Genomic DNA, 24,634 nt, shown 5'->3' with positions numbered 1-24,634 from the left:
GTACAACAAGGCGTATATGTTCACCCTGTTTATTTAACTGCAATGCAGAAATTCATGTGAAATTCTGGGTTGGATGAATCATAAGCTGGAATCAAGATTCCTGGTAGAAATACAAACCTCAGATATGCAGATGATACCACTCTAACGGCTCAAAGTGAAGAGGAACTAAAGAGCCTCTTGATGAAGGTGAAAAAGGAGAGTGAAAAAGTTCACTTAAACTCAACATTCAAAAAATGAAGATCATAGCATCTAGTCCTATCACTTCATGGTAAACAGAAGGGGAAAAAGTAGAAACAGTGACAGACTTTATTTTCTTGGGTTCCAAAATCACTGCATATGGGGACTAGAGCTATGAAATTAAAAGATACTTGCTCCTTGGAAGGAAAGATATAAAAAACAGTACTGTGCTGTGTCACTTTAGCCGTGTCCAACTCTTTGCAACCCCATGGACTGTAGCCCACCAGGTGCCTCTGTCCACAGGCTTCTTCAGGAAAGAATACGAGAGTGGGTTGCCATGCCCTTCTGCAATAAAAAACTTAGACAACATATTAAAAAGTAAAGCCATCACTTTGCTGACAAACGTCCACATACTCAAGGCTATGGCTTTTCCAGTAGTCATGTACAGATGTGAGAGCTGGACCATAAAGAAGGCTGAGTGCCACAAAATTGATGCTTTTGAATTATGGTGCTAAAGAAGACTCTTGAGAGTCCCTTGGACTGCAAGGATATCAAACCAGTCAATCCTAAAAGAAACAAACCCTGAATATTCATTGGAAGGACAGATGCTGAAGCTCCAATACTTTGGCCACCTGATTCAAAAAGCTGGCTCGTTGGAAAAGACCCTGATGCTGGGAAAGACTGAAGGCAAAAGGAGAAGGGAGTGACAGAGGATGAGATGATTATTACATCACAGACTCAAAGGACATGAATTTGAGCAAACTCTCAGAGATTCTGAAGGACATGGAAGCCTGGTATCCTGCAGTCCATGGGGTCGCAAATAGACCCGACTCAGCCACTGAACAACTACAAAGAATCACATTGCCACATGTTAATTTCCACCAATATTTAAATTAGAATTCAGTGAAATTAAAAATTAAAATTTTTAAAAATTTAGTCACATTAACCTCATTTCATGTGCCCAACAGGTACATATGGCTAACCTGTACTGGAGAGTGCAAACATAAAACATTTCCATTGCTACTAAAAGGGCTAATCTAGGGCAACCACTTGATATTCTTTCTAATTTTCCTTCTCTTTTAATCTATAGGCATAGGACTTTTCTTGTTTCTAATGTTGGTGACATATATTTTCTTTTCTAATTTTTAAAATAAGCTGCATAAATTTTACCAAGAGTGCAAAAAATATTTTTTGATCTCAATAAAAATAAATACTTAGGACAATATGTTTTGTGGGAGCAATGTGACTGAAAATGATTCATTGGATTTTTTTGTTTGTTTTTGGTTCAGCTTTAAAGGTCTCCTCACAGTTCATTTCTTTTGACATGTGACTTTTCATCTTAATTGAAATACATCACTTGTTAATGTTAGTCATTTATTTACAATATGCTGGATATATGTCCTGTAAATACTTCCTTTCAGTGTGACTTATTTCTTTCATTTTCCTAATGTTACTTAGTGTGAAGCAGAAATTTTGAACTGTCAAAATCAAATTTATATGCTTTTGTCATTTATAATTTATGCTTTTGGTGTCCTCATAAGAAATCTTTCTTTATCCAATATTGTAAAGATTTTTTATGCTTGCTTTTAAAAGTAATTAATTTTTAAAAATTGTTTTCACTTTCTTTCCCTGTATTAACTATATATACATGACTCATCTTTTAGTGGTTATCGTAGAGCTTACTATATGTATCCTTCACTTCTTAAAGTAGATTAGTAATTTTATAACTTCCTTCATCTTAGAATCAAGAAATTTTAAAACACTTCACCTTAATATATAATTCCCAAATAAAACAATATTATTCGTGTAATTTTAATTTTCTAAATCACTTAAATAAGAAATTACAATGACTGGTTATTAGCCAATATTCATTTAGACTTTTCTGAAAATTTTACCCCATTTATTGGGGTAAAATCTTTGCTGCATTTTTGTTCTTTCTCCTTCAAAAAATTACCTTTAACATATTAGGTCTACCAAAATGGAATTCATCAGTTCTTGTTTTGAAGAAATATCTTTACTTCACCTTCACTTCTGAAGAATATTTTCATTGGGTATGGACCTAGACTGGCAATTATTTTATTTCAGTACTTTGAAGACATCTTCCTATTCTTCTGGTTTTCATTTTGATCATTTATGGTAATATGTCTTCTTTCCCCGCTAGCTGTATTTGAGGCTTTCTCTTTTACTTTGGTTTTACTAATTTTACTATGACAAGTTTAGTTGTGATCTTCATTGTATTTGCCCCGCTTGGAATTCTTAGCACTTCTTAATTATATGAACTGATGTCTTTTCAAATATTGCTTCTGTCCCTGTTCTCCTTTTAAGACTCCAATTACATACATGGTTGGATGGCATCACCGATTCAATGGACATGGGTTTGGGTGGACTCCAGGAGTTGGTGATGGACAGGGAGGTCTGGTGTGCTGCAGGTCACGGGGTTGCAAAGAGTCGGACACGACTGAGCAACTGAACTGAACTGAACATATATATTAGAACTTCACTATGACCCATGATCTTTCATAAGCATTTCCATAGTTTCCATCCTTTTGCCTCTCTGTAACTTGGAGTGGGCACAATTTCTATCAAGAAGTAAGACTTTCCAAATTGCAATCTAAGGAGGTTCAGTTCAGTTCAGTCGCTCAGTCATGTCCAACTCTTTGCAACCCCATGAATTGCAGCACACCAGGCCTCCCTGTCCATCACCAACTCCCGGAGTTCACCCAAACTCACCTGCACTGAGTCGGTGATGCCATCCAGCCATCTCATCCTCTGTCGTCCCCTTCTCCTCCTGCCCCCAATCCCTCCCAGCATCAGAGTCTTTTCCAATGAGTCAGCTCTTCGCATCAGGTGGCCAAAGTATTGGAGTTTCAGCCTCAGCATCAGTCCTTCCAATGAACAGCCGGGAGTGATCTCCTTTAGGATGGACTGGCTGGATCTCCTTGAAGTCCAAGGGACTCTCAAGAGTCTTCTCCAACACCACAGTTCAAAACCATCAATTCTTCGGCACTCAGCTTTCTTCACAGTCCAACTCTCACATCCATACATGACCACTGGAAAAACCATAGCCTTGACTAGACGGACCTTTGTTGACAAAGTAATATGTCTGCTCTTTAATATGCTATCTAGGTTGGTCATAACTTTCCTGCCAAGGAGTAAGGGGCTTTTCATTTCATGGCTGCAGTCACCATCTGCACTGATTTTGGAGCCCAAAAAAATAAAGTCTGACACTGTTTCCACTGTTTCCCCATCTACTTCCCATGAAGTGATGGGATCAGATGCCATGATCTTCGTTTTCTGAATGTTGAGCTTTAAGCCATCTTTTTCACTCTCCTCTTTTACTTTCATCAGGAGGCTTTTTAGTTCCTCTTCACTTTCTGCCATAAGGGTGCTGTCATCTGCATATCTGAGGTTATTGATATTTCTCCCGGCAATCTTGATTCCAGCTTGTGTTTCTTCCAGCCCAGCGTTTCTCGTGATGTACTCTCCATATAAGTTAAATGAGCAGGGTGACAATATATAGCCTTGACGTACTCCTTTTCCTATGTGGAACCAGTCTGTTGTTCCATGTCCAGTTCTAACTCTTGCTTCCTGACCTGTATATAGGATTTTCAAGAGGCAGGTCAGGTGGTCTGGTATTTCCATCTCTTTCAGAATTTTCCACAGTTGATTGTGATCCACACAGTCAAAGGCTTTGGCATAGTCAATAAAGCAGAAATAGATGTTTTTCTAGAACTCTCTTCCTTTTTCCATGATCCCGTGGATATTGGCAATTTGATCTCTGGTTCCTCTGCCTTTCCTAAAACCAGCTCGAACATCTGGAAGTTCACGGTTCACGTATTGCTGAAGCCTGGCTTGGAGAATTTTGAGCATTACTTTACTAGCATGTGACATGAGTGCAATTGTGTGGTAGTTAGAACATTCTTTGGCATTGCGTTTCTTTGGGATTGGAATGAAAACTGACCTTTTCCAGTTCTGTGGCCACTGCTGAGTTTCCAAATTTGCTGGCATACTGACTGTAGCACTTTCACAGCATCATCTTTCAGGATTTGAAAGAGCTCAACTGGAATTCCATCACCTCCACTAGCTTTTTTTGCAGCGATGCTTTCTAAAGCCCACTTGACTTCACATTCCAGGATGTCTGGCTCTAGGTGAGTGATCATACCATCGTGATTATCTGGGTCATGAAGATCTTTTTTGTATAGTTCTTCTGTGTATTCTTACCACCTCTTCTTAATATCTTCTGCTTCTGTTAGGTCCAGACCATTTCTGTCCTTTATCGAGCCCATCTTTGCATGAAGTGTTCCCTTGGTATCTCTAATTTTCTTGAAGAGATCTCTGGTCTTTCCCATTCTGTTATTTTCCTCTATTTCTTCGCATTGATTACTGAGGAAGGCATTCTTATCTCTCCTTGCTATTATTTGGAACTATGCATTCAAATGGGAATATCTTTCCTTTTCTCCTTTGCTTTTTGCTTCTCTTCTTTTTACCACTATTTGTAAGGGCTCCTTAGACAGTCATTTTGCTTTTTTGCATTTCTTTTCCATGGGGATGGTCTTCAGACCCCATTCTCAACAAAACCATCAGTTAACCGGTAAAAATTGTTTTAAGAAATAAGAAACATTTAAAGCATCTAGAAATTGTCCTAATGGCACAGGGCAAATGGAGAAACACTAAACTAAGAAAATCAATTATATCTTGGTAAGAATAATTAGAGGCCATGGCACCTAAGCCACAATCTATTTAATATATTAATAGTATTCAATATACCATTCCCCAGCTCAATGTGATTGAAGCAACACTCCAGGCAAGGATAGCTAAGAAGACAGAACTTTCCCCATGCCCAGCTCCCAGTCTAAGGCTACAGATTCACTCACAGAGGAGCAGGAATCTAGATCAGAAGTGCTAACCCAAGAAGATATGGCCAAATGAAGTCTCCTTTTCCCCAAGCAGTTCCCACTTGTATGGCAAAAGGTAGGTCTATACTGTCCCTGTCCAAGTTCACACAATACAGTAAAGGGCCCATAACCAAAGGGGCAAATTCAGATCAGAGACTACTACCATCTGAACCCAACACCATACTTGACGAGCTGGAGCATCACTCCAAAGGGAAGCAAATTATAGTCCCTGAATTCAGCTCCAATGCAGTGATGCAGAGGTTCTACTGAGGAGAAAGGTCATATGACCAGAGAGCTCAACAGTTCTGTTCTGTTGTTTGCAACAGGGGATAAGAAAATCTATTTCTAAGGATGATGTCAGAAACAATGGCCATCTTGAGGGTGAGCATTTAAGAGGCTGGTAGTTTCAATAATACTAGTAGGAACAAGACAACAGATCATATAGAAGTTTAACAGACAGACTCAGGTAATAAGAGAGCTATGGAGAGAGCACTCTTGGGATCAGAGAATACCCCAAAAACTGGTTGGTACCCACACCTGACCCTGCAAAAAACCCCAACTTAAACTGAATCAACTGCAGAGCAATTTTTACCAAAGGACACTGTACAAAAAAAAAAAAAATCTGCTAGCAATTAGCAGAGAGCCTAAAAGCTAAGAGAGATAACAAAGCCACCCTAGGCAGAGTTTAGTGGGAGGAGCAGAGAATCAGACAATTAAAGACTCCCAGTGAAAACAATAATCATGCTTGGTGGTCACAGACACTGCGCACATATCCTCTGACAAACGAATCATTGGCTTCACACTGCAGTGAAAATAGGTTTCACTAAACTATTCCAGCCATTTCACTAAACTAATAAAAAAGCACACAAGAACAAACCCAAGAAAGTGTTGAATTAATTAATACCCAGAATTAACACAATGTATTTTCTTAAAGGTCTTATTTCAATAAAAATTATAAGGTTCAAAAAAAAAATAGGAAGGTGCAACCTGCATAAAGCAAAACTGTAGACAATAAAAAATGTCTCTCAAAGGGTCAGATGTTGAACTTAATCAACAAAGATTTAAAATCAACTGTTAGAAATGTGTTCCAAGAACTAAAGGAGATAATGGGGTGGGGGGGGGTGGGAGTGGGGAGAAGAAGTATATGAAGAAAATATCTCATGAAATAAAGAAAATCACTAAAAAAGATAGAAATTATTTTACAAGTAGAAATTCTAGAAATGTAGAGCACAATAAGTAAAATGAAAAACTCACTTGAAAGGCTCAATAGTAGATTTGAGTTGGCAGAAGAAAGGATCTAACAACTTAAGATAAATCAATAGAATATGAAATGTGAGGGGGATAAAAAGAATAAAAATGGATAAAACCTGAGAGAAATGTGGAATACCAAAATATATATAACAAAAATACCTAAAGGAAAAAGGAGGGAAAGAAAGGAAAGGAAAAGTACAAGAAGAAATAATGGCTGAAAGCTTGAAATTTAAAGAAAAGCATTGATCTGTATTTCCAAAAGCATGAGGAACCCCAAATAGAATAAATACAAACAGATCCATATCTAAATATATAGTAAAATGCTGAAAGACAAACAAAATGAGAAAATCTTAAAAGAAATAAGAGAAATATTACTCATCATGTATGCTGCTGCTGCTAAGTCGCTTCAGTCGTGTCCAACTCTGTGCGACCCCAGAGTCGACAGCCCACCAGGCTCCCCCGTCCCTGGGATTCTCCAGGCAAGAACACTAGAGTGGGTTGCCATTTCCTTCTCCATCATGTAAGAGGGAACGCCAAAAGATTAACAGCTGACTTCTCATGACAAACAATGCAAAACAGCAGTCAATGAGATGACATATTCATAGTGCTGCAAGATAGCCAGGGAATTTCCTGACTGTCCAATGCTTAGAACTTGCCACTTTCACTGCCAGGGCCCATGTTTGATCTCTGCTTGGGGAACTAAGATCCCCAAGCTGCACGGTGCAGCCAAAAATAAAAAGTCAACTGAAACCCTACCTTCAGCAAAATTCTTTTTAAAATGAGGTTAAAGACATTCTCAAACAAAAACTAAGAGAATTTGTTGCTGGTAGGCCAGTCTTACAAGAAACACAAAAAGGAAGGCTTTCATTCTTTGATGATTAATAGTAATTGATGTTTAATATTGATTTTTAATAGCATCAATAAAATTGATGCTTATTACATAAAATTTAATAAAATTGATGCTTAATAGCAATTCTAATACACATATATGCAAAACAGTACAACTAGAAACCCTGTGACTCCGCCACCATAGTCATAGATGACTGGACCAAGAAATTAATACTAAACTCAAGACAACCATCTAGAGTTGACTCAAGTTTTTCAGTCTGGGAATAAAGAGTCTCAATAATGACACAGTGCAGTTACATATATGAAATTTGTTTTCTGCATGAAGTCCAGCAGGGCAATTATCAAAATAATTTCTTGCCTCCCTTACATTAAACACTTTCTTGAGAATATCTCAGTTTCTTGTAACCTAGAAGGGATAAAAAAGTATAAATGAAGAATGTGACATAAGAATGAATATACTAAACCTGTAAAACTATGAAACCATTGCTTCAGATTTTTGATCACCAAATGCCATTTTCTGTTTGAAGAGCTTTCTGCTGCTTTGTCTTTCCATGATTGTTTGCATTGACACTTATTGTTCGGTCCTTGGAGAGCAGGAGCCATCTGGTGCACTAGGGATGGAGGAGTCTCATGACCACTTCCAAAGGTTCAAGGCACCAAGCGCACACCCCTGTGCCCCATTCTAAGCCTCACGGTGATTCTGCCCATCCATGCTGAAGAGGCCTGGTTCTTCTAGCAAACTGACATTTCAGTACAAAATGTGAGTTCAATGACTGTGCCTTTACTGAGGGCAATGTTGATTTCATTTGTGGACAAGAGATCCTAGCACCAGACCCAATACCTAACAGGCCCTTCATCAAAATTTACTGAACAAAAGATTGCATAAGTTGTTTTTCTCCTTGCCAATTAGAAAATAGATTAAAAAAAAAAACACACAAAACCAAAAACCAAACCACATACCGTTAATACGTATCCTAAGCATACAAATGGATGGAGGTCTCATAAAACTCTTTAGAGTAATAAGGAAAAAGTGTGCATAATCTTCTGTTAAACTCTTATCTACCCATCCAGCTCTTAATTTAGTTATATTTCAATTCTCAGATTTCCAATGATTTTTTTCATTGTGTCCTATTCTCTCCTAGAATTAAATATCATAAAACCTAATTTCTTAACATATTAATTACCATTGATTAAAGCTGGCTTCTAACATCTATAACATCTGAATAGTCTATATGCCTGTTTCTATTTTTTTTCTCTTACTGAATAGTATGATTTTGTTTCCTGATTTGCCTGTAACTTTTCATCAAAGGCTAGATATTGTATGACAAATTATTGAAATAATGTGGGCTCTGGATGATCATATGTTCTTCCGCAAAAGATTTACAGTTGACCCCTGAACACCACAGGGGCTTAATTCAAGTATAACTTATAGCTGTCCCTCCATATCCATAGTTCCTCACCATGGAGTCAACCAGCTACAGAGCATGTAGTACCAAAATACTTAATACTGAAAAATATCCATATATAAGTGGACCCATGCAATTCAAACTCATGTTATTCAAGAGTCAATTGTACTTTTGTGTAAATGGGCAGTTAGGATAGGAACAGATAAAACCAAAGCTGATTCAAACTTATGTTACAGTTTTTTTGACTGTTGGTATATTTTCAGTTCACCCAGAGCCCTGGTGTTAAGCCTTTTGGGTATCCCAATTCAAAGTACAAGATGTTTACCAGGCTCTTCCTCTTCGGTGTGCCTAAGCTATGTCTAAAGCTCTGCTCAATTTGTGATTCAGAAGATGTCAGGCCCATTACTCTGCATTCCACTCCTTAAGAGAATACTTACTTGCTCCTTCTTGTCCTTGTGCCCAGATAACTTTCTGCCACCTCAAACAAAATTTTTAAACATATATCATCCTCAGCTTTTACAGTTTTTCTCAAAAGAATATTTTCCACAGAAAGTTAATACCATTACCAAAGGCAGAACTGTTTTTCAATCAAAACTACAAAAGTTTGCCTAATTTATAATCTTTTTTCAGTTCAGTTCAGCTTAGTCGCTCAGTCGTGTCCAACTCTTTGCGACCCCATGAATCTCAGCACGCCAGGCCTCCCTGTCCATCACCAACTCCCGGAGTTCACTCAAACTCACGTCCATCGAGTCCGTGATGCCATCCAGCCATCTGATCCTCTGTCGTCCCCTTCTCTTCCTGCCCCCAATCCCTCCCAGCATCAGAGTCTTTTCCAATAAGTCACCTCTTCACATGAGGTGGCCAGCGTACTAGAGTATCAGCTTTAGCATCATTCCTTCCAAAGAACACCCAGGACTGATCTCCTTTAGAATGGACTGGTTGGATCTCCTTGCAGTCCAAGGGATTTTCAAGAGTCTTCTCCAACAACACAGTTCAAAAGAATCAATTCTTCGGTGCTCAGCTTTCTTCAGAGTCCAACTCTCAAATCCATACATGACCACTGGAAAAACCATAGCCTTGACTAGACGGACCTTTGTTGGCAAAGTAATGTCCCTGGTTTTGAATATACTATCTAGGTTGGTCATAACTTTCCTTCCAAGGAGTAAGCACCTTATCATTTCTTTTCATTTTTTCGACAATATAAATCTTTATTCCCACATAGAAGAAATGGTTATGTCCTCTCCAACTCCCTGTCATTTCATGGCTGCAGTCACCATCTGCAGTGATTTTGGAGCCCAAAGAAATAAAGTCTGACACTGTTCCCACTGTTTCCCCATCTATTTCCCATGAAGTGATGGGACCGGATGCCATGATCTTCATTTTCTGAATGTTGAGCTTTAAGCCAACTTTTTCACTCTCCTCTTTCACTTTCATTAAGAAGCTTTTTAGTTCCTCTTCACGTTCTGCCATAAGGGTGGTGTCATCTGCATAACTGAGGTTATTGATATTTCTCCCAGCAATCTGGATTCCAGCTTGTGCTTCTTCCAGCCCAGCATTTCTCATGATGTACTCTGCATATAAGTTGAATAAGCAGGTGACAATACACAGCCTTGACGTACTCCTTTTCCTATTTGGAATCAGTCTGTTGTTCCATGTCCAGTTCTAACTGTTGCTTCCTGACCCGCATATAGGTTTCTTAAGAGGCAGGTAAGGTGCTCTGGTATTTCCATCTCTTTCAGAATTTTCCACAGTTTATTGTGATCCACACAACATTTTATCATTATGGGATCCCCCCAAATATAAAAACTACATAATATAAACAAATATTTCACCCAAGTGAAATACTAGAAACTAGATGTATTTAATACATTTGAATAAACTCGTGAACATTAACCTTTATGTTAATCATGTAAAATTATTAAAACTAAAAGAAAGTTTCCTTAGTGCATATGAATAATTTATTTTAATCTTCCTACAAAGATAATTTACACTATTTGAACATTTCCAAGAGTATAATGAATTTGTTGACTTTTCATGGTTTGAGGCTCAGTACAATTTCATTTCCATTTGTAGAAATTTACCTGAAAATAAGCATCTAAAAAGTGATTTAATTTTCCACCTAAAATGATATGGTATCAAATTAAAATCACTCCCATGATAAGGTAACTATAAGGACTACAGGAATAATGCACATTGTAAATTTGCTTACTGTAAAGTCTGCACTGCCCCCTTCTAGTGGCATTTGTCATAGTCGAAAAATGAACCATCAATTACTGAGATGTAAAGATATTACCTCATTTGTCTCATATCACCCACTTTTCTAAAGCAAGTACTTCAACAGTTATTCCCGATAAATTATAATTGCTTTATTTTTTTTTCTTTCTTTTTTTTTTATTTTTATTTTAATTTTTTATTTTTTTTTTAAATTTTAAAATCTTTAATTCTTACATGCGTTCCCAAACATGAACCCCCCTCCCACCTCCCTCCCCACAACATCTCTCTGGGTCATCCCCATGCACCAGCCCCAAGCAAGCTGCACCCTATGTCAGACATGGACTGGCGATTCAATTCTTACATGACAGTATACATGTTATAATTTAAATATTAAATCTACATTAAGCTAACATATGTTTTCAACACATCATTATTTTGTGAGGCATGTAAGTTTCTTTCTCTCTCACCACCACCCCGTGAATGCATGCACATACACACAGGTGCACACACACACACACACACCACCTACAAAGAATCGCAAAGGCCTACATATTCAATTTATATGTAAAACATGATGTAGAAGATCATGATTTCAGAAAACTAAGAACTTGAAAATGGACATTTTCATTCCTAAATTTCTTCTTTATTTACCACATTCAAATGATGTGTGTGTGTGAGTGTGTGTGCACACGTGTGTGTGTGTATGTGTGTATGTGTACATGCAAGCATTCAGTCTCTTCAGTTGTGTCCAGCTCTTGGCAATCCTATGGCCTGCAACCCACCAGGCTCCTCTGTCAAGGAATTCTCCAGGCAAGAATACTGGAGTGGGTTGCCATGTCCTCCTCCAGGGAACCTTCCTGACCCAGGGATTGAACCCACATCTCCTGCATTGCAGGCAGATTCTTTATCCACTGAGCCACCTGGAAAGCCAATTCAAATGATAATTATAGTAAATATGAATGCTAGTTTAAAAAAAATTAAAATATTCAGTTCACTTCTACTTTCTGGCTTTGTGGAAATACTCATTGCAACTGAGAGTTACAGAAAACAGAAAAACTGTCTTTCAGCTCCTAAAATTTCTATATTTTCATGCAGATGAAATCTCAGACTTAAGCTAAATCTTGCAGGAACTGTAAAGGTTGATTTAGCCTTAGAGTTTTTACTTGTAACATAACTCTGTCAATAATCATCTTTTTTAAGAACTTGGGATACGGTGCATCTATGGTCTTAACAACTGTCCTAATGTGAGAGTTGTCTGATTAACAATACAGGCAGACTTCATCTCTACCAGATTTTATGATTTTACCCTCTCATCTATAAGTTTTGTTGCCAATATTTTTCTTTAAAATCTAACTTGGATATTAAAAATTACTTACTGCTCAGGTAATACCTTATTTTACAACAGGCATTTGGATAAGGAAGAAATTATTGAGATTAAAGAAAAAAAGAAGTATAATAGGAAATTGCAGACAGGGGTATTAAGATGTCTAAGACCATAGGTCTCTAAAAAGAATTTAAAAGTAGTATTGAAGTGGGCATTACTGCAGAGCAAAGTCACCAACTTTATATAAAAAATGCAAGGATCAAAAGACTTTACTCAAAAGCATGCACAAAAGGAACAATCTTCCTTCTGTTTCTACTGTACTAATCATAAAAAAGTTGTTACTGATTATCATTTATTTTCCACTATCTTCTCTCTTTTTAAAACCAAATACTGGCATTATAGTCTCAAGTTTCAGCTAATGACTAATCATGCCAGTTGTCACTCAATTATCACTTTCAAAACTTAATCTAAATTATGTACAGAGCCCTTTTTTTTCTTTGAAGTTCTTCCTTGAATTTAAAAGTCAAATTTTTTTTTTCAAGAAGAGTAAGTTGATAGAAGATGGAGGCTGAGATTAAATCAGGAGGAATCATTGATCAAGGATGCTTGGAATTCTTATGAATACAAATAGCCTATCAAGGTTAATGAGTTCAACTCAAGTTTAGAAGAAGAGAAATATCCCACTTAGTATTTTCTATGCATGCAGAGATTTAAGATCTTAGGTGGAATTTGAAAGGTAAATTATGCAAACTCAAATGTAGCTTTCATTTGGGTTTTTCATAAGCTATTCTCAATTGTTTTTCCCCAGTGTAGAACTACTTAAAATATATGTTCTGGACCAACAAAACCTAATGCAATTAGTGAGAAAGAGCAAAGGTCCCCTTGAATACTGACAACTCTTTCAAAATGAATGTGCTTTTAAGGAATTACTAGACAACAAATACCAGCTTTGAAAAATAACCATAAAATTTTTCTACAAAGTATTCTTTCAGTCAACAAATATTAACTAAGTGCCTAAATGGTAAAGTAGGCCTTAGGAAGCATCATTACGAACGAAGCCTAGTGGAGGTGATGGAATTCCAGTTGAGCTATTTCAAATCCTAGAGGATGATGCTGTGAAAGTGTTCCACTCAATATGCCAGCAAATTTAGAAAACTCAGCAGTGCCCACAGGACTGGAAAAGGTTAGTTTTCATTCCAATCCCAAAGAAAGGCACTGTCAAAGAATGTTCAAAGTACCACACAATTGCACTCATCTCACATACTAGCAAAGTAACGCTCAAAATTCTACAAGCCAGGCTTCGGCAATACGTTCCAGATGCTCAAGCTGGATTTAGAAAAGGTAGAGGAACCAGAGATCAACTTGCCAACATCTGCTGTATCACTGAAAAAGCAAGAGAATTCCAGAAAAAAACATCTACTTCTGCTTTATTAACTATGTCAAAGGCTTGACTATGTGGATCACAATAAACTGTGGAAAATTCTTAAAGCACATCTCAAGAAACAACAGTCAGAACTGGCCATGAAACAACAGACTGGTTCCAAATCAGGAAAGGAGTACATCAAGGTTCTACATTGTCATCCTGCTTATTTAACTTTTATGCAGAGTACGTCATGAGAAATGCTGGGCTGGATGAAGCACAAGCTAGAATCAAGACTGCCAGGAGAAGTATCAATAACCTCACATATGCAGATGATACCACCCTTATGGCAGAAAGTGAAGAAGAACTAACAAGCCTCTTGATGAAAGTGGAAGAGGAGAGTGAAAAAGCTGGCTTAAAGCTCAACATTCAGAAAATGAAGATCATGGCATCTGGTCCCATGACTTCATAGCAAATAGATGGGAAACAGTGGAAACAGTGAGAGATTTTATTTTGAGGGGGGGGCTCCAAAATCACTGCAGATGGTGACTAAGGCCATGAAATTAAAAGATGCTTGCTCCTTGGAAGAAAAGTTATGACCACCCTAGACAGGATATTAAAAAGCAGAGACATTACTTTGCCAACAAAGGTCCATCTAGTCAAAGCTATGGTTTTTCCAATAGTCTTGTATGGACATGAGAGTTGGACTTTAAAGAAAGCTGAGCACCAGAGAATTGATGCTTTTGAGCTGTGGTGTTGGAGAAGACTCTTGAGAGTCCCTTGGACTGCAAGGAGATCCAATCAGTCCATCCTAAAGGAGATCAGTCCTGGGTGTTCATTGGAAGGACTGATGTTGAAGCTGAAACTCCAATACTTTGGCCAACTGATGTGAAGAGCTGACTCATTGGAAAAGACCCTGATGCTGGGAAAGATTGAGGGCAGGAGGAGAAGGGGACGACAGAGGATGAGATGGCTGGATGGCATCACCAACTCAATGGACATGGGTTTGGGTGGACTCCAGGAGTTGGTGATGGACAGGGAGGCCTGGTGTGCTGTGGTTCATGGGGTCGCAAAGAGTCGGTCACAACTGCCTGACTGAACTGAAAACATACTTTAATAACAATATGTTAAAAATTAGTATTTCACATTCATATGAAATATAATAGTATAGGAAAAGAAAATTCTTAAAACAAAGAGTGAAAAGGGTGACTAGCCTGTTTAGATACTAAAGCACATTATAAGGTGACAATAATTAAAACCGCATGAAAGTTGTCCTGAAGGCAGCTGGATGCTGAGGAGCCTCTGGAGCCTGGAAGGAGAGAGGAGACTGAGGGAGTGAAAGCTCCTCAATGTTGGACAGGGAAGCCTGGTGTGTTGCCGTCCATGAGGTTGCAAAGAGTCGGACATGACTGAGTGACTGAACTGAACTGATCTGCAAAAATAAGCAAGACACTGTTGAAAGGGAGACATAAAAGGATAATGAGGTAAGACCTGATTCTTACCCTATACTCGTTTATGATTTGAAAAGGGATCGAAGTCTTTAATTCATAAGTGGCTCCCAGAAAGCCACCGTTTGAATTATAACATCAATGCATACTGGTAAATGACCCTGAGCAAAATCTGTACACAGCAGTATATCAAAAGAAAATGTAAACAGGAGGATAAGCATCAGAGTAGAAGCAGAGGAGAAGATTGTTAGAAAGACAAAAGAAATCAGTTGAACACACTTCAGGAATAAAGACAGAATCTGCCAGAGTAAACAGGATCTCTGAATACAAGAATGCTGTTAAAGAGAGGTGGAGGGTTGGAGAGCCTTACCACAGCCATGAACAAATTAGTCTTTCTTTAGACAACATTACTCTGTCATTCCTGTCCACCAAGCAATTTTTTGGTTACTAATTCAGCTTTCTAAAATCTAGGTACAGAAAATTGGAAGACTGGTGTCCTGCATGGGAGAATAGAGTATAAATATCCATGTAGGACTCTCACGGATATGTCAATAAACTGGGTCTCTTTCATATACTGTTCTCTTGCAAGCTTTATTATTAATATGAATCAGCCTCCTGGGTCACATTAATTCTAGGACAGAGAAAATGCAAATTTCCAGATGTGACAATGAGATGTTGAAAAATGGTAGGGACATCAAGGTCAGATTTGTCCTGGTGACAGGACTGCTTTCTTCTACAGCCTCCTTTCACCTTTATTTCAACCTGCTTTGAAATTTTAAAGAAATATACCCAGATTACTTTTATAAGACTGTGAAAAACGTGCTGTAAGGTCCTTAATAATGGAGGTGAGAGGATGGTTCAGAGGGAAGGATTATCACTTGTCATGGATATAATACAAGAAAGCTTCAAGGAGGGAAAGCTTCAGAATTTCCATGAAAAGAGGACATTTATAGAAACAGGGAAAAACTGGAACAAAGACAAAAAATGAAATGAAAAAAGATAAAGAAAAAATGAAATGACAAGACTGTACAAGCTTCTGTAGGAGAGGCATTAGATCAAGATTAAAGAGAAAAACATTAATAAACAAACCAAAAGAAATGCTACTAAACAAATGCTCTGCATCTGATCAATAATCTTGTTTTATGCATCTTTACTTACTTATATTTGATCTCTAAAAAGCAACTGAAGGAGATTAATTTCAATTTTTTTATAGAATGTATAGAAAGTAAATCCCATACTACCAAAAGTAAAGCAGAGGTTAAATGATTTATGATTAAATTTCAATAAAATTTCCAATTTAGAGATTAAATTGAGCGATCCATGATGGATATATGTCTCTCACAAAGTCCACACAGGATGTCACTTTGAGAATAGCCTGGGGATAAAGACATTCAAAGGACCTCCACAAGGTAAAAACTAAACAAGCCATAAACAGAAATGTCATTAAATCTGAAACAACTGTGCAAATTTAATTATTTTACTGTTAAAAATGAGAAAAATCAGGGGAAATAATAACTGGCTAATGGCAATTTCTTCCAGGATGAATGATGCCTTTTTGTGATATCCTTTTCAATGAAAATCACAAAAATCTTCCATATTACAAAAGGAATTTAAACTATACTTGCAACAAACTCAAAGAATCCTCTATGCGAATTTTAGGAAATCATCTTCATAGAAATACAGAAATATGAGGGATTTTTGTTCACTGCTATGTGACCAGTAACTAGAACAGTGCTTGGCATGTAATAGATGGTCATCAACTATTTCATATGTGAATAAATATTCAATCTTTCTTTCCAGCTGAATCTCACATCCAAATCTATACAACCAATCCAAGCTAACCAAAGAGAACTCCAACTCTTTCCCTAAAACAGGTGAAAATGTAAAAGAACTATCATTTTAGGACAAATGGAAAGCAAATGTAATTTATAAATTATAAGTAATTTTTTTAATGTCTACATACTTGAAGTTTTTTCAATTTTTCCATAAATGGCAAATAAAAAGAAACAATGAGAAGGATGGGAGGAGAGGAAGAAGGGAGAGAGGACAGACCAACACATGTACCCCAATGTTCATCGCAGCACTCTTTATAACAGTCAGGACATGGAAACAACCTAGATGTCCATCAGCAGATGAATGGATAAGAAAGCTGTGGTACATATACACAATGGAGTATTACTCAGCCGTGAAAAAGAATTCATTTGAATCAGTTCTGATGAGATGGATGAAACTGGAGCCGATTATACAGAGTGAAGTAAGCCAGAAAGAAAAACACCAATACAGTATACTAACACATATATATGGAATTTAGGAAGATGGCAATGACGACCCTGTATGCAAGACAGGGAAAGAGACACAGATGTGTATAATGGACTTTTGGACTCAGAGGGAGAGGGAGAGGGTGGGATGATTTGGGAGAATGACATTCTAACATGTATACTATCATGTAAGAATTGAATCGCCAGTCTATGTCTGATGCAGGATACAGCATGCTTGGGGCTGGTGCATGGGGATGACCCAGAGAGATGTTATGGGGAGGGAGGTAGGAGGGGGGTTCATGTTTGGGAATGCATGTAAGAATTAAAGATTTTAAAATTTAAAAAATAAAAATAAATAAAAATAAATAAAAAAATAAATTTAAAAAAAGAAAGAAAAAAAATAAAAAAAAAAAATAAACAACTCAGCAAAGGGATCTTTCTAGCTTTGGCATCAGTAGCATAGTTTTGTTTTTTTTTTAATACTTACTTTTGACAAAATAATCATATTTTACCACTTATGAGAGCAGAATAGAGCTAGATAATTTCCATAAAAAATTTAAATGTCCTACAGTTACAGCTGCCCTGAGAATATTTCCAATGAGAATTTATTAAACATGTAGAGGGGAAGTTGAGATCAAGATGACAGAGTGGGAAGACACTGAGTTCACCTCTTCCCAAGGACACACAAAAACTACAACTACTTACAGAACTACCTGCGAGAATGGCCTGCAATAAGCAATGAGAATTTGCATAGCAGCACAGCTCCTCTGCAATGAGCAGTATAAAGAAGAAGAAGAAGAAGAAAAATACCAAGATGAGTATAAGGGAAAGAGAAGTAATTGAATCAGGACCTACACTCCCAGCAGGTGACCCAAAAGGAGGAGGAGAGATCACAAATTCAGAGGTCCTCCCTAAGGAGCAAGGGGTTCAGTCCCAACTTCAAGCACCCCAACCCTGGAGAATGGCACCTGGAAGACAAATCCCCTTACCTGGTTCTGAAAACAGGCAGGGCTTACCATCAGGAGAGCCAGAGGGCTGCAGGCAAGTGAAACCCTGCACTGAGAGACTACGCACACAGACTCAGGCACTCCCGGGCCCAGCAGGGGAGCAGCGAATGACAGGAGCCCGCACGCCTGCCATCCCAGCAAGGGTGCCCGGCACCCACCTAGGCCACACCAGCTCCCACTTCAGTGCCTCCAAGGCAGCAAGCCCTGGCACACCCCAGGAGAAGCCTGGGATCATGCTGGGCTCCAATGCCAACCCCTCTGGCTCCAGCCCCCGTGCCGAAGTGGTAGCCCTTCACACATCCTAGGAGAAGCCTGAACCCCACACCAGGTTCCAACTTCAGTGGGGCACTATCTCCAGCACACACCAGAAGTCCATGGTCACTTCAGCTTCAGCCCTTCCATCAAAGCCAGTGCACACAGTCTGTCTAAAGACGCTCCTACGCAAGGACACACCTTCAAGACACAGGGAAGTAACCGTTTCTCCTAATGCATGGAGACAAACACAGAAAGTCAAGCAAAATAAGAAGACAGCGGATTGTGTTTCAAACAAAAGAACAAAATGAAACTCCAGGAAAAACAAAAATCTAATAAAATGACAGTAAGTAATTTACCTGGTACAGAGTTTAAAGCAATCATCATAAAAATGCTCACTGAACTTAGCAGAATAAGGGAAGAAAACAGAACCTCAACAAAGTATTAGAAAATATAAAAAAAGAAGGCATCAGAGGTGAAGAATATTATGTGTATTTTTTTATATAAATTTATTTTAATTGGAGGTTAATTACTTTACCATACATCAACATGAATCCGCCCCAGGTATACACGTCTTCCCTATCCTGAACCCCCCTCCCTTCTCTCTCCCCATACCATCCCTCTGGGTCGTCCCAGCACACCAGCCCCAAGCATCTAGTATCATGCATCGAATCTGGACTGGCAATTCATTTCATATATGATATTATACACGTTTCAATGCCATTCTCCCAAATCATCCCACCCTCTCCCTCTCCCATAGAGTCCAAAAGACTGTTCTATACATCTGTGTCTCTTTTGCTGTCTCGCATACAGAGTTATTGTTAAACCATCTTTCTAAATTCCATATATATGTGTTAGTATACTGTATTGGTGTTTTTCTTTCTGGCTTACTTCACTCTGTATAATAGGCTCCAGTTTCATCCACCTCATTAGAACTGATTCAAATGTATTCTTCCTAATGGCTGAGTAATACTCCATTGTGTATATGTACCACAGCTTTCTTATCCATTCATCTGCTGATGGACATCTAGGTTGCTTCCATGTCCTGGCTATTATAAACAGTGTCGCGATGAACATTGGGGTACACGTGTCTCTTTCAATTCTGGTTTCCTCGGTGTGTATGCCCAGCAGTGGGATTGCTCTATTTCCAGTTTTCTAAGGAATCTCCACACTGTTCTCTATAGTGGCTGTACTAGTTTACATTCCCACCAACAGTGTAAGAGGGTTTCCTTTTCTCCACACCCTCTCCAGCATTTACTGCTTGTAGACTTTTGGATCGCAGCCATTCTGACTGGCATGAAATGGTACCTCATTGTGGTTTTGATTTGCATTTCTCTGATAATGAGTGATGTTGAGCATCTTTTCATGTGTTTGTTAGCCATCCATATGTCTTCTTTGGAGAAATGTCTATTTAGTTCTTTGGCCCATTTTTTGATTGGGTTGTTTATTTTTCTGGAATTGAGCTGCAGGAGTTACTTGTATATTTTTGAGATTAGTTGTTTGTCAGTTGCTTCATTTGCCATTTATTGTCTCCCATTCTGAAGGCTGTCTTTTCACCTTGCTTATAGTTTCCTTTGTTGTGCAGAAGCTTTTAAGTTTAATTAGGTCCCATTTGTTTATTTTTGCTTTTATCTCCAATATTCTGGGAAGTGGGTCATAGAAGATCCTGCTGTGATTTATGTCGGAGAGTGTTTTGCCTATGTTCTCCTCTAGGAGTTTTATAGTTTCTGGTCTTACATTTAGATCTTTAATTCATTTTGAGTTTATTTTTGTGTATGGTGTTAGAAAGTGTTCTAGTTTCATATGTGTGTGTTAATTGCTCAATTATGTCTGACTCTGCAACCCCATGGACTATGGCTCATCAGGCACCCCGTTGATGGAATTCTCCAGGCAAAAATACTGGAGCGGGTTGCCATTCCCTTCTCCATGGGATCTTCCCAGCCCAGGGATAGAACTAGGGTCTCCCACACTACAGACAGATTACCATCAGAGCCACCAGGGTAGCCCGATTAATATAATAACTGAAATTACATACATATTGTAGGGAATCAACTGCAGGTTAGGGAATGGTTGAAATAACTCAATCAGAACAGCAAGAAGAAAAACAATTTTTAAATGAGGCTTAAGTTTAAAAGACCTCTAAGATAACATCAAGCACAATAAAATTCAAATTTTAGAGGTCCCAGAAGGAGAGGAAAAAGAAAGAGGCAAAAATGAATTTGGTGAAACCATGGTTGAAAATTTAACCTGTAGTAAGAAACACATATCCAGATCCAGAAACAAAGAAAATCCCAAACAAAATGAAAGAGATCTATGCCAAGACCTAGCATAATTAAAACAGGAAAAGTTAAAGAGAGAATTTTAAAGGCAGTCAAAAAGAAAAAGAAAAACTGGAGTGTCATCCAAGGGAAGCCCCAGAGGCTATCACCTATTTCTCAGCAGAGACTTTGCAGGTCTACAGGGAATGGCATAGTATATTTTATTTAAAGTGATGAAAGGAAAAAATATCTACAACTGGTGATACTCACATGGCAAAGTTATTTAGAACTGAAGGAGAGAAAGTTTCCCAGACAAGCAAAAACTAAAAAGAGTTTAACAACAGTAAACCAGCCTTCCAAGACATGTTAAAGGAACTTCTTTAAGTGGAAAAGGAAAGGCCCTATAAAGATAGGGAAAATGAATGAAAGGAAAAATGTACTTTACTAGGAAAGGAAAATTTTCCTTTCCTAGGAAAGGAAAATACATAGTAAAGGCAATGAATGAACCACTTAAAAAGTGAGTGAAATGTTACAAGACAAGTCATAAAAACAAACCCATAGATACAGAAAACAGACTAATGGTTATCACAAGGGAAGGGACAGAGTCGGGGTTGGAGGCAAAAATGGGTAACGGGATCAAATGTATGCTGATGAAAGGAAACTAAATTTTTGGTGGTGAACACAAGTAGTGGAAAGGAGGAGAAATATAATGTGGTACACATGAAACTTATATAGTCCAATGTTACCTCAATAAAATATAAAATTTTAAGCCAAAAAAATTAAATTAAGTTGAATTTAAAAGTCACAGGGATATAATATACAGCACAGAGAGAATAGTCAATAATACTACAATTAACATGGCATGGTACATCATCTATAAAGACATAAAAATCACTATGCTGTACAGCTAAAACTAATATAGTATTCTAAGTCAACTATATTCCTATTAAAAAATTAATAAAGAAATAAAGATGCAGAGGCTTTGTAAAGAAAATGTCACTGTTTCATTACCTTTAAACATGAACCTGAAACAAATCTAAAATATATTTTGTACTGATGCACTGACAAGATGAAAGAGAAACTTAAGACTGCAGTAACATTAAATATTTCCTTTGGATTTTATAAAGATACTTTTCACACCAATTTTCTACCTGTCATTAAAACTTAGGAAATTCTTCAAATGTGACTACTCATTACAATTAGAACACAACTTCACTAACAACAACAGATACAGAGAAAGATATATATATCTAGTTCCAAATGTGTCTTCCATGTTTGCATGGATCTAATTTACATAATTAAAATGGGAATTAAGCCATTTTCTTTTATTGAGTTCTTTCCTTTGATTTTTTAATAGGTTTGGATAATTACTTTTATCTAGCACCACAAAGGCAAGTAGGACTCGGGAGTTGCCTAGTTACACTTCACTCATCATTCATGACTGATACACAACTCTACATCGATGGAAGCATCACACCTCTACCTCACGCAAAACAGCTAGAGATTTGAAAACTTTTCTGTTTCCAAAGAAAAAATATCAGTAATACCTTATTGCTGTGCCTTTTGCCAGTTTCACCCTTGCCCCCTCCCCACACCCACCACAAATAACTGTGGTCCCTTGAGAGAAGAAAGATCCCTTCTGTCTGAGGGAAGGGCTCAACTGCTAGTGGAAGAATATTTTCAGGTTTCATAGGTATCCTGGCTTTGAGGTCCAAATGAAGAGAAATGAGTCCGTAGAAATTTATCTATGTAATTAAAGTAACCATCTAGATAACTAGACATTATCCCCACCCAAACTTGAGTTCGTAAAACATCACAATCTTTATATTAAAATTTCACTAAGCAATGCTATGAAATAAAACTAAAGTCTTTTGAACATGGCTTAAATATAGCAAAGTCACCTCCACTTGGGCTGCCAAATGTACTCTCTCCTTGTCCTTTCGCTCCAAGCACCGCTTCACTTCCTCTAACTCAGAAGCCATTGCACTGAAGTTCAGCTGCACTCTCAAATCTGACATCTGCTTCTCCAGATCCTCTCGCTCAACCCCTTAAAAGAGAAAATGTAAAGCGTGATGGTTGTTCATTATTCACAGGATAATGTACTCTCAAATGGTAGGCTTATTAATATTAACTCTACTCCATACAATCCACTTATTAAATGTCACTGTCACCAACTCGCCATTCTATTATTTCAAGTCTTACACAATTTTCTGAAATACATAGCTACGTCATCCAGTGTTATCCCATTTTGATACTGTACTTGGACTGCTATCTGATTTCCAGTATAATTTATTTCAGGAAAATTTTATGTATTTTTCTTTAATTTGCCTTATATCCCTATATTACCCCCAAACTCTAAAACAAAAATACTGAAAGAATTTTCAACTAAGCTTCTGCAGCTTACTGAAGTTACTGAAGTTCACACAACAAAATGCTTTTCTTGCAACATAAGCAAAGGAGGCAGCTAAATCTTGATTGTGTTCTGACCTTTAACTTCCTAGTTCTGGAGACAACTACCTACAACTGAAAAATATAAATTGACATAGTATGTACTTTTAGTTCAGTATGAAATATTTGCTATACGATGAAAAGGGCACTGCAACACCATCTTTTTCAAAAATAAATAACAGGAAAACCCTTTTTTCAATGAGCTTGCATTCTAAGAACAGGAAAAGGATATAAATAAAATACTTCTATGATGTTAAGATGTCAAAAACTGGCACATATACTCTTTTCTAGTACTTTCACTTCCAGAAAATGAAAGAAGGAAGGAAAAACTAGCAAATACAATTTACAGATCATTCATAAGACACATCCCAACTTCAGAATAATTAAACTGTCAAAATTGTACAGTGTGTATGAAAGATGCATAGGTATTTTAACAGTGATAAGAGGACCTTCAGATACTATACAGATATTTCCCTGTATCTGTATAATTTCTGTAGAGTAAATGGTTTTCATACAAAATCAGTCCAAAGGACAGAATGATTAACTCTATCTTAAAAAGAAACTGAGGTTGTAAGAATTGGTTTAAAAGTTAGTTCTGAAAAATAGATAAAAAATTTCACCTAGCAAAGCAGATGAAGCTGGGTTGATATTTCAGGGGAAGGAAACAGCATAAAGCACTGAGCAACAATATTGGATTTCATGTTCAGGTAACTGCACACATCACGTTCTACATAGCTAACACTTGTAAGGAAGGTGAGTCAGTAGAGTCAGCAGTCATGCGATGCCAGGGAGCTTGGAAATCAGCTGACAGACTAAGAGTTAGCAAACATTTTCTGTAAAAGGTCAGACAGTAAATACTGTAGCTATACAGTCTCCGTCGCAACTACTCATCTTTGATATTATATTACAAAAGTGACCTGGACAATGCATAAATGAATGGGAGTAGCTGTATTCCAACAAAGTTTCTTTATTCCAAAACAAGAAGCAGTCTGGATTTGGCTCATGGGCCATCCTTTGCCCACTCCTGCTAAATCAACCTGAAAATATGCATATTTTTATGTATAAATGTATTTATTTATTTGAAAAATACACATATCCATTCATCTTAAAAATAACTTTTATTTTATAAATTTATTAATATATACCCACGTGTTCCAAGTCACTTTAGTCATGTCTGACTCTTTGTGAACTCATGGACTATAGCCTGCCAGGCTCCTCTGTCCATGGGATTTTCCAGGCAAGAATAATGGAGTGGGTTGCCATGCCCTCCTCCTGGGAATCTTCTCCAACCAGGGATCGAACCCACGTCTTTTATGTCTCCTGCATTGGCAGGCAGGTTCTTTACCACTGAGCCACCTGGGAAGCCCATATAAATATGCATATGTGTGTGCAGCTCTCTCTCTGTAGTACCCACCTATCTATATACAGACCTAGACATGTTTCATGGTATATATAATATTAGTATATACACACATATGTGCAAATTA

General features: G+C 37.6%; 1 protein-coding gene across 1 annotated transcript in view; it reads right to left on the bottom strand.

The window, feature by feature from the left end:
• Positions 1-24,634, bottom strand: part of CEP128 (centrosomal protein 128) — a 466,954-nt gene that overhangs the window by 315,655 nt on the left and 126,665 nt on the right. Inside the window, exon 12 of the mRNA XM_018053897.1 lies at positions 22,601-22,746. Coding sequence (XP_017909386.1) covers positions 22,601-22,746 — 146 coding nt within the window. The remainder of the gene's footprint in view (positions 1-22,600; positions 22,747-24,634) is intronic.

Source organism: Capra hircus, chromosome 10 (genome assembly GCF_001704415.2).
Source record: "Capra hircus breed San Clemente chromosome 10, ASM170441v1, whole genome shotgun sequence".
NCBI lineage: Eukaryota > Metazoa > Chordata > Mammalia > Artiodactyla > Bovidae > Capra > Capra hircus.
The sequence above is the reverse complement of the archived record's forward strand: the minus strand, read 5'-3'. Positions and strand labels throughout refer to the sequence as shown.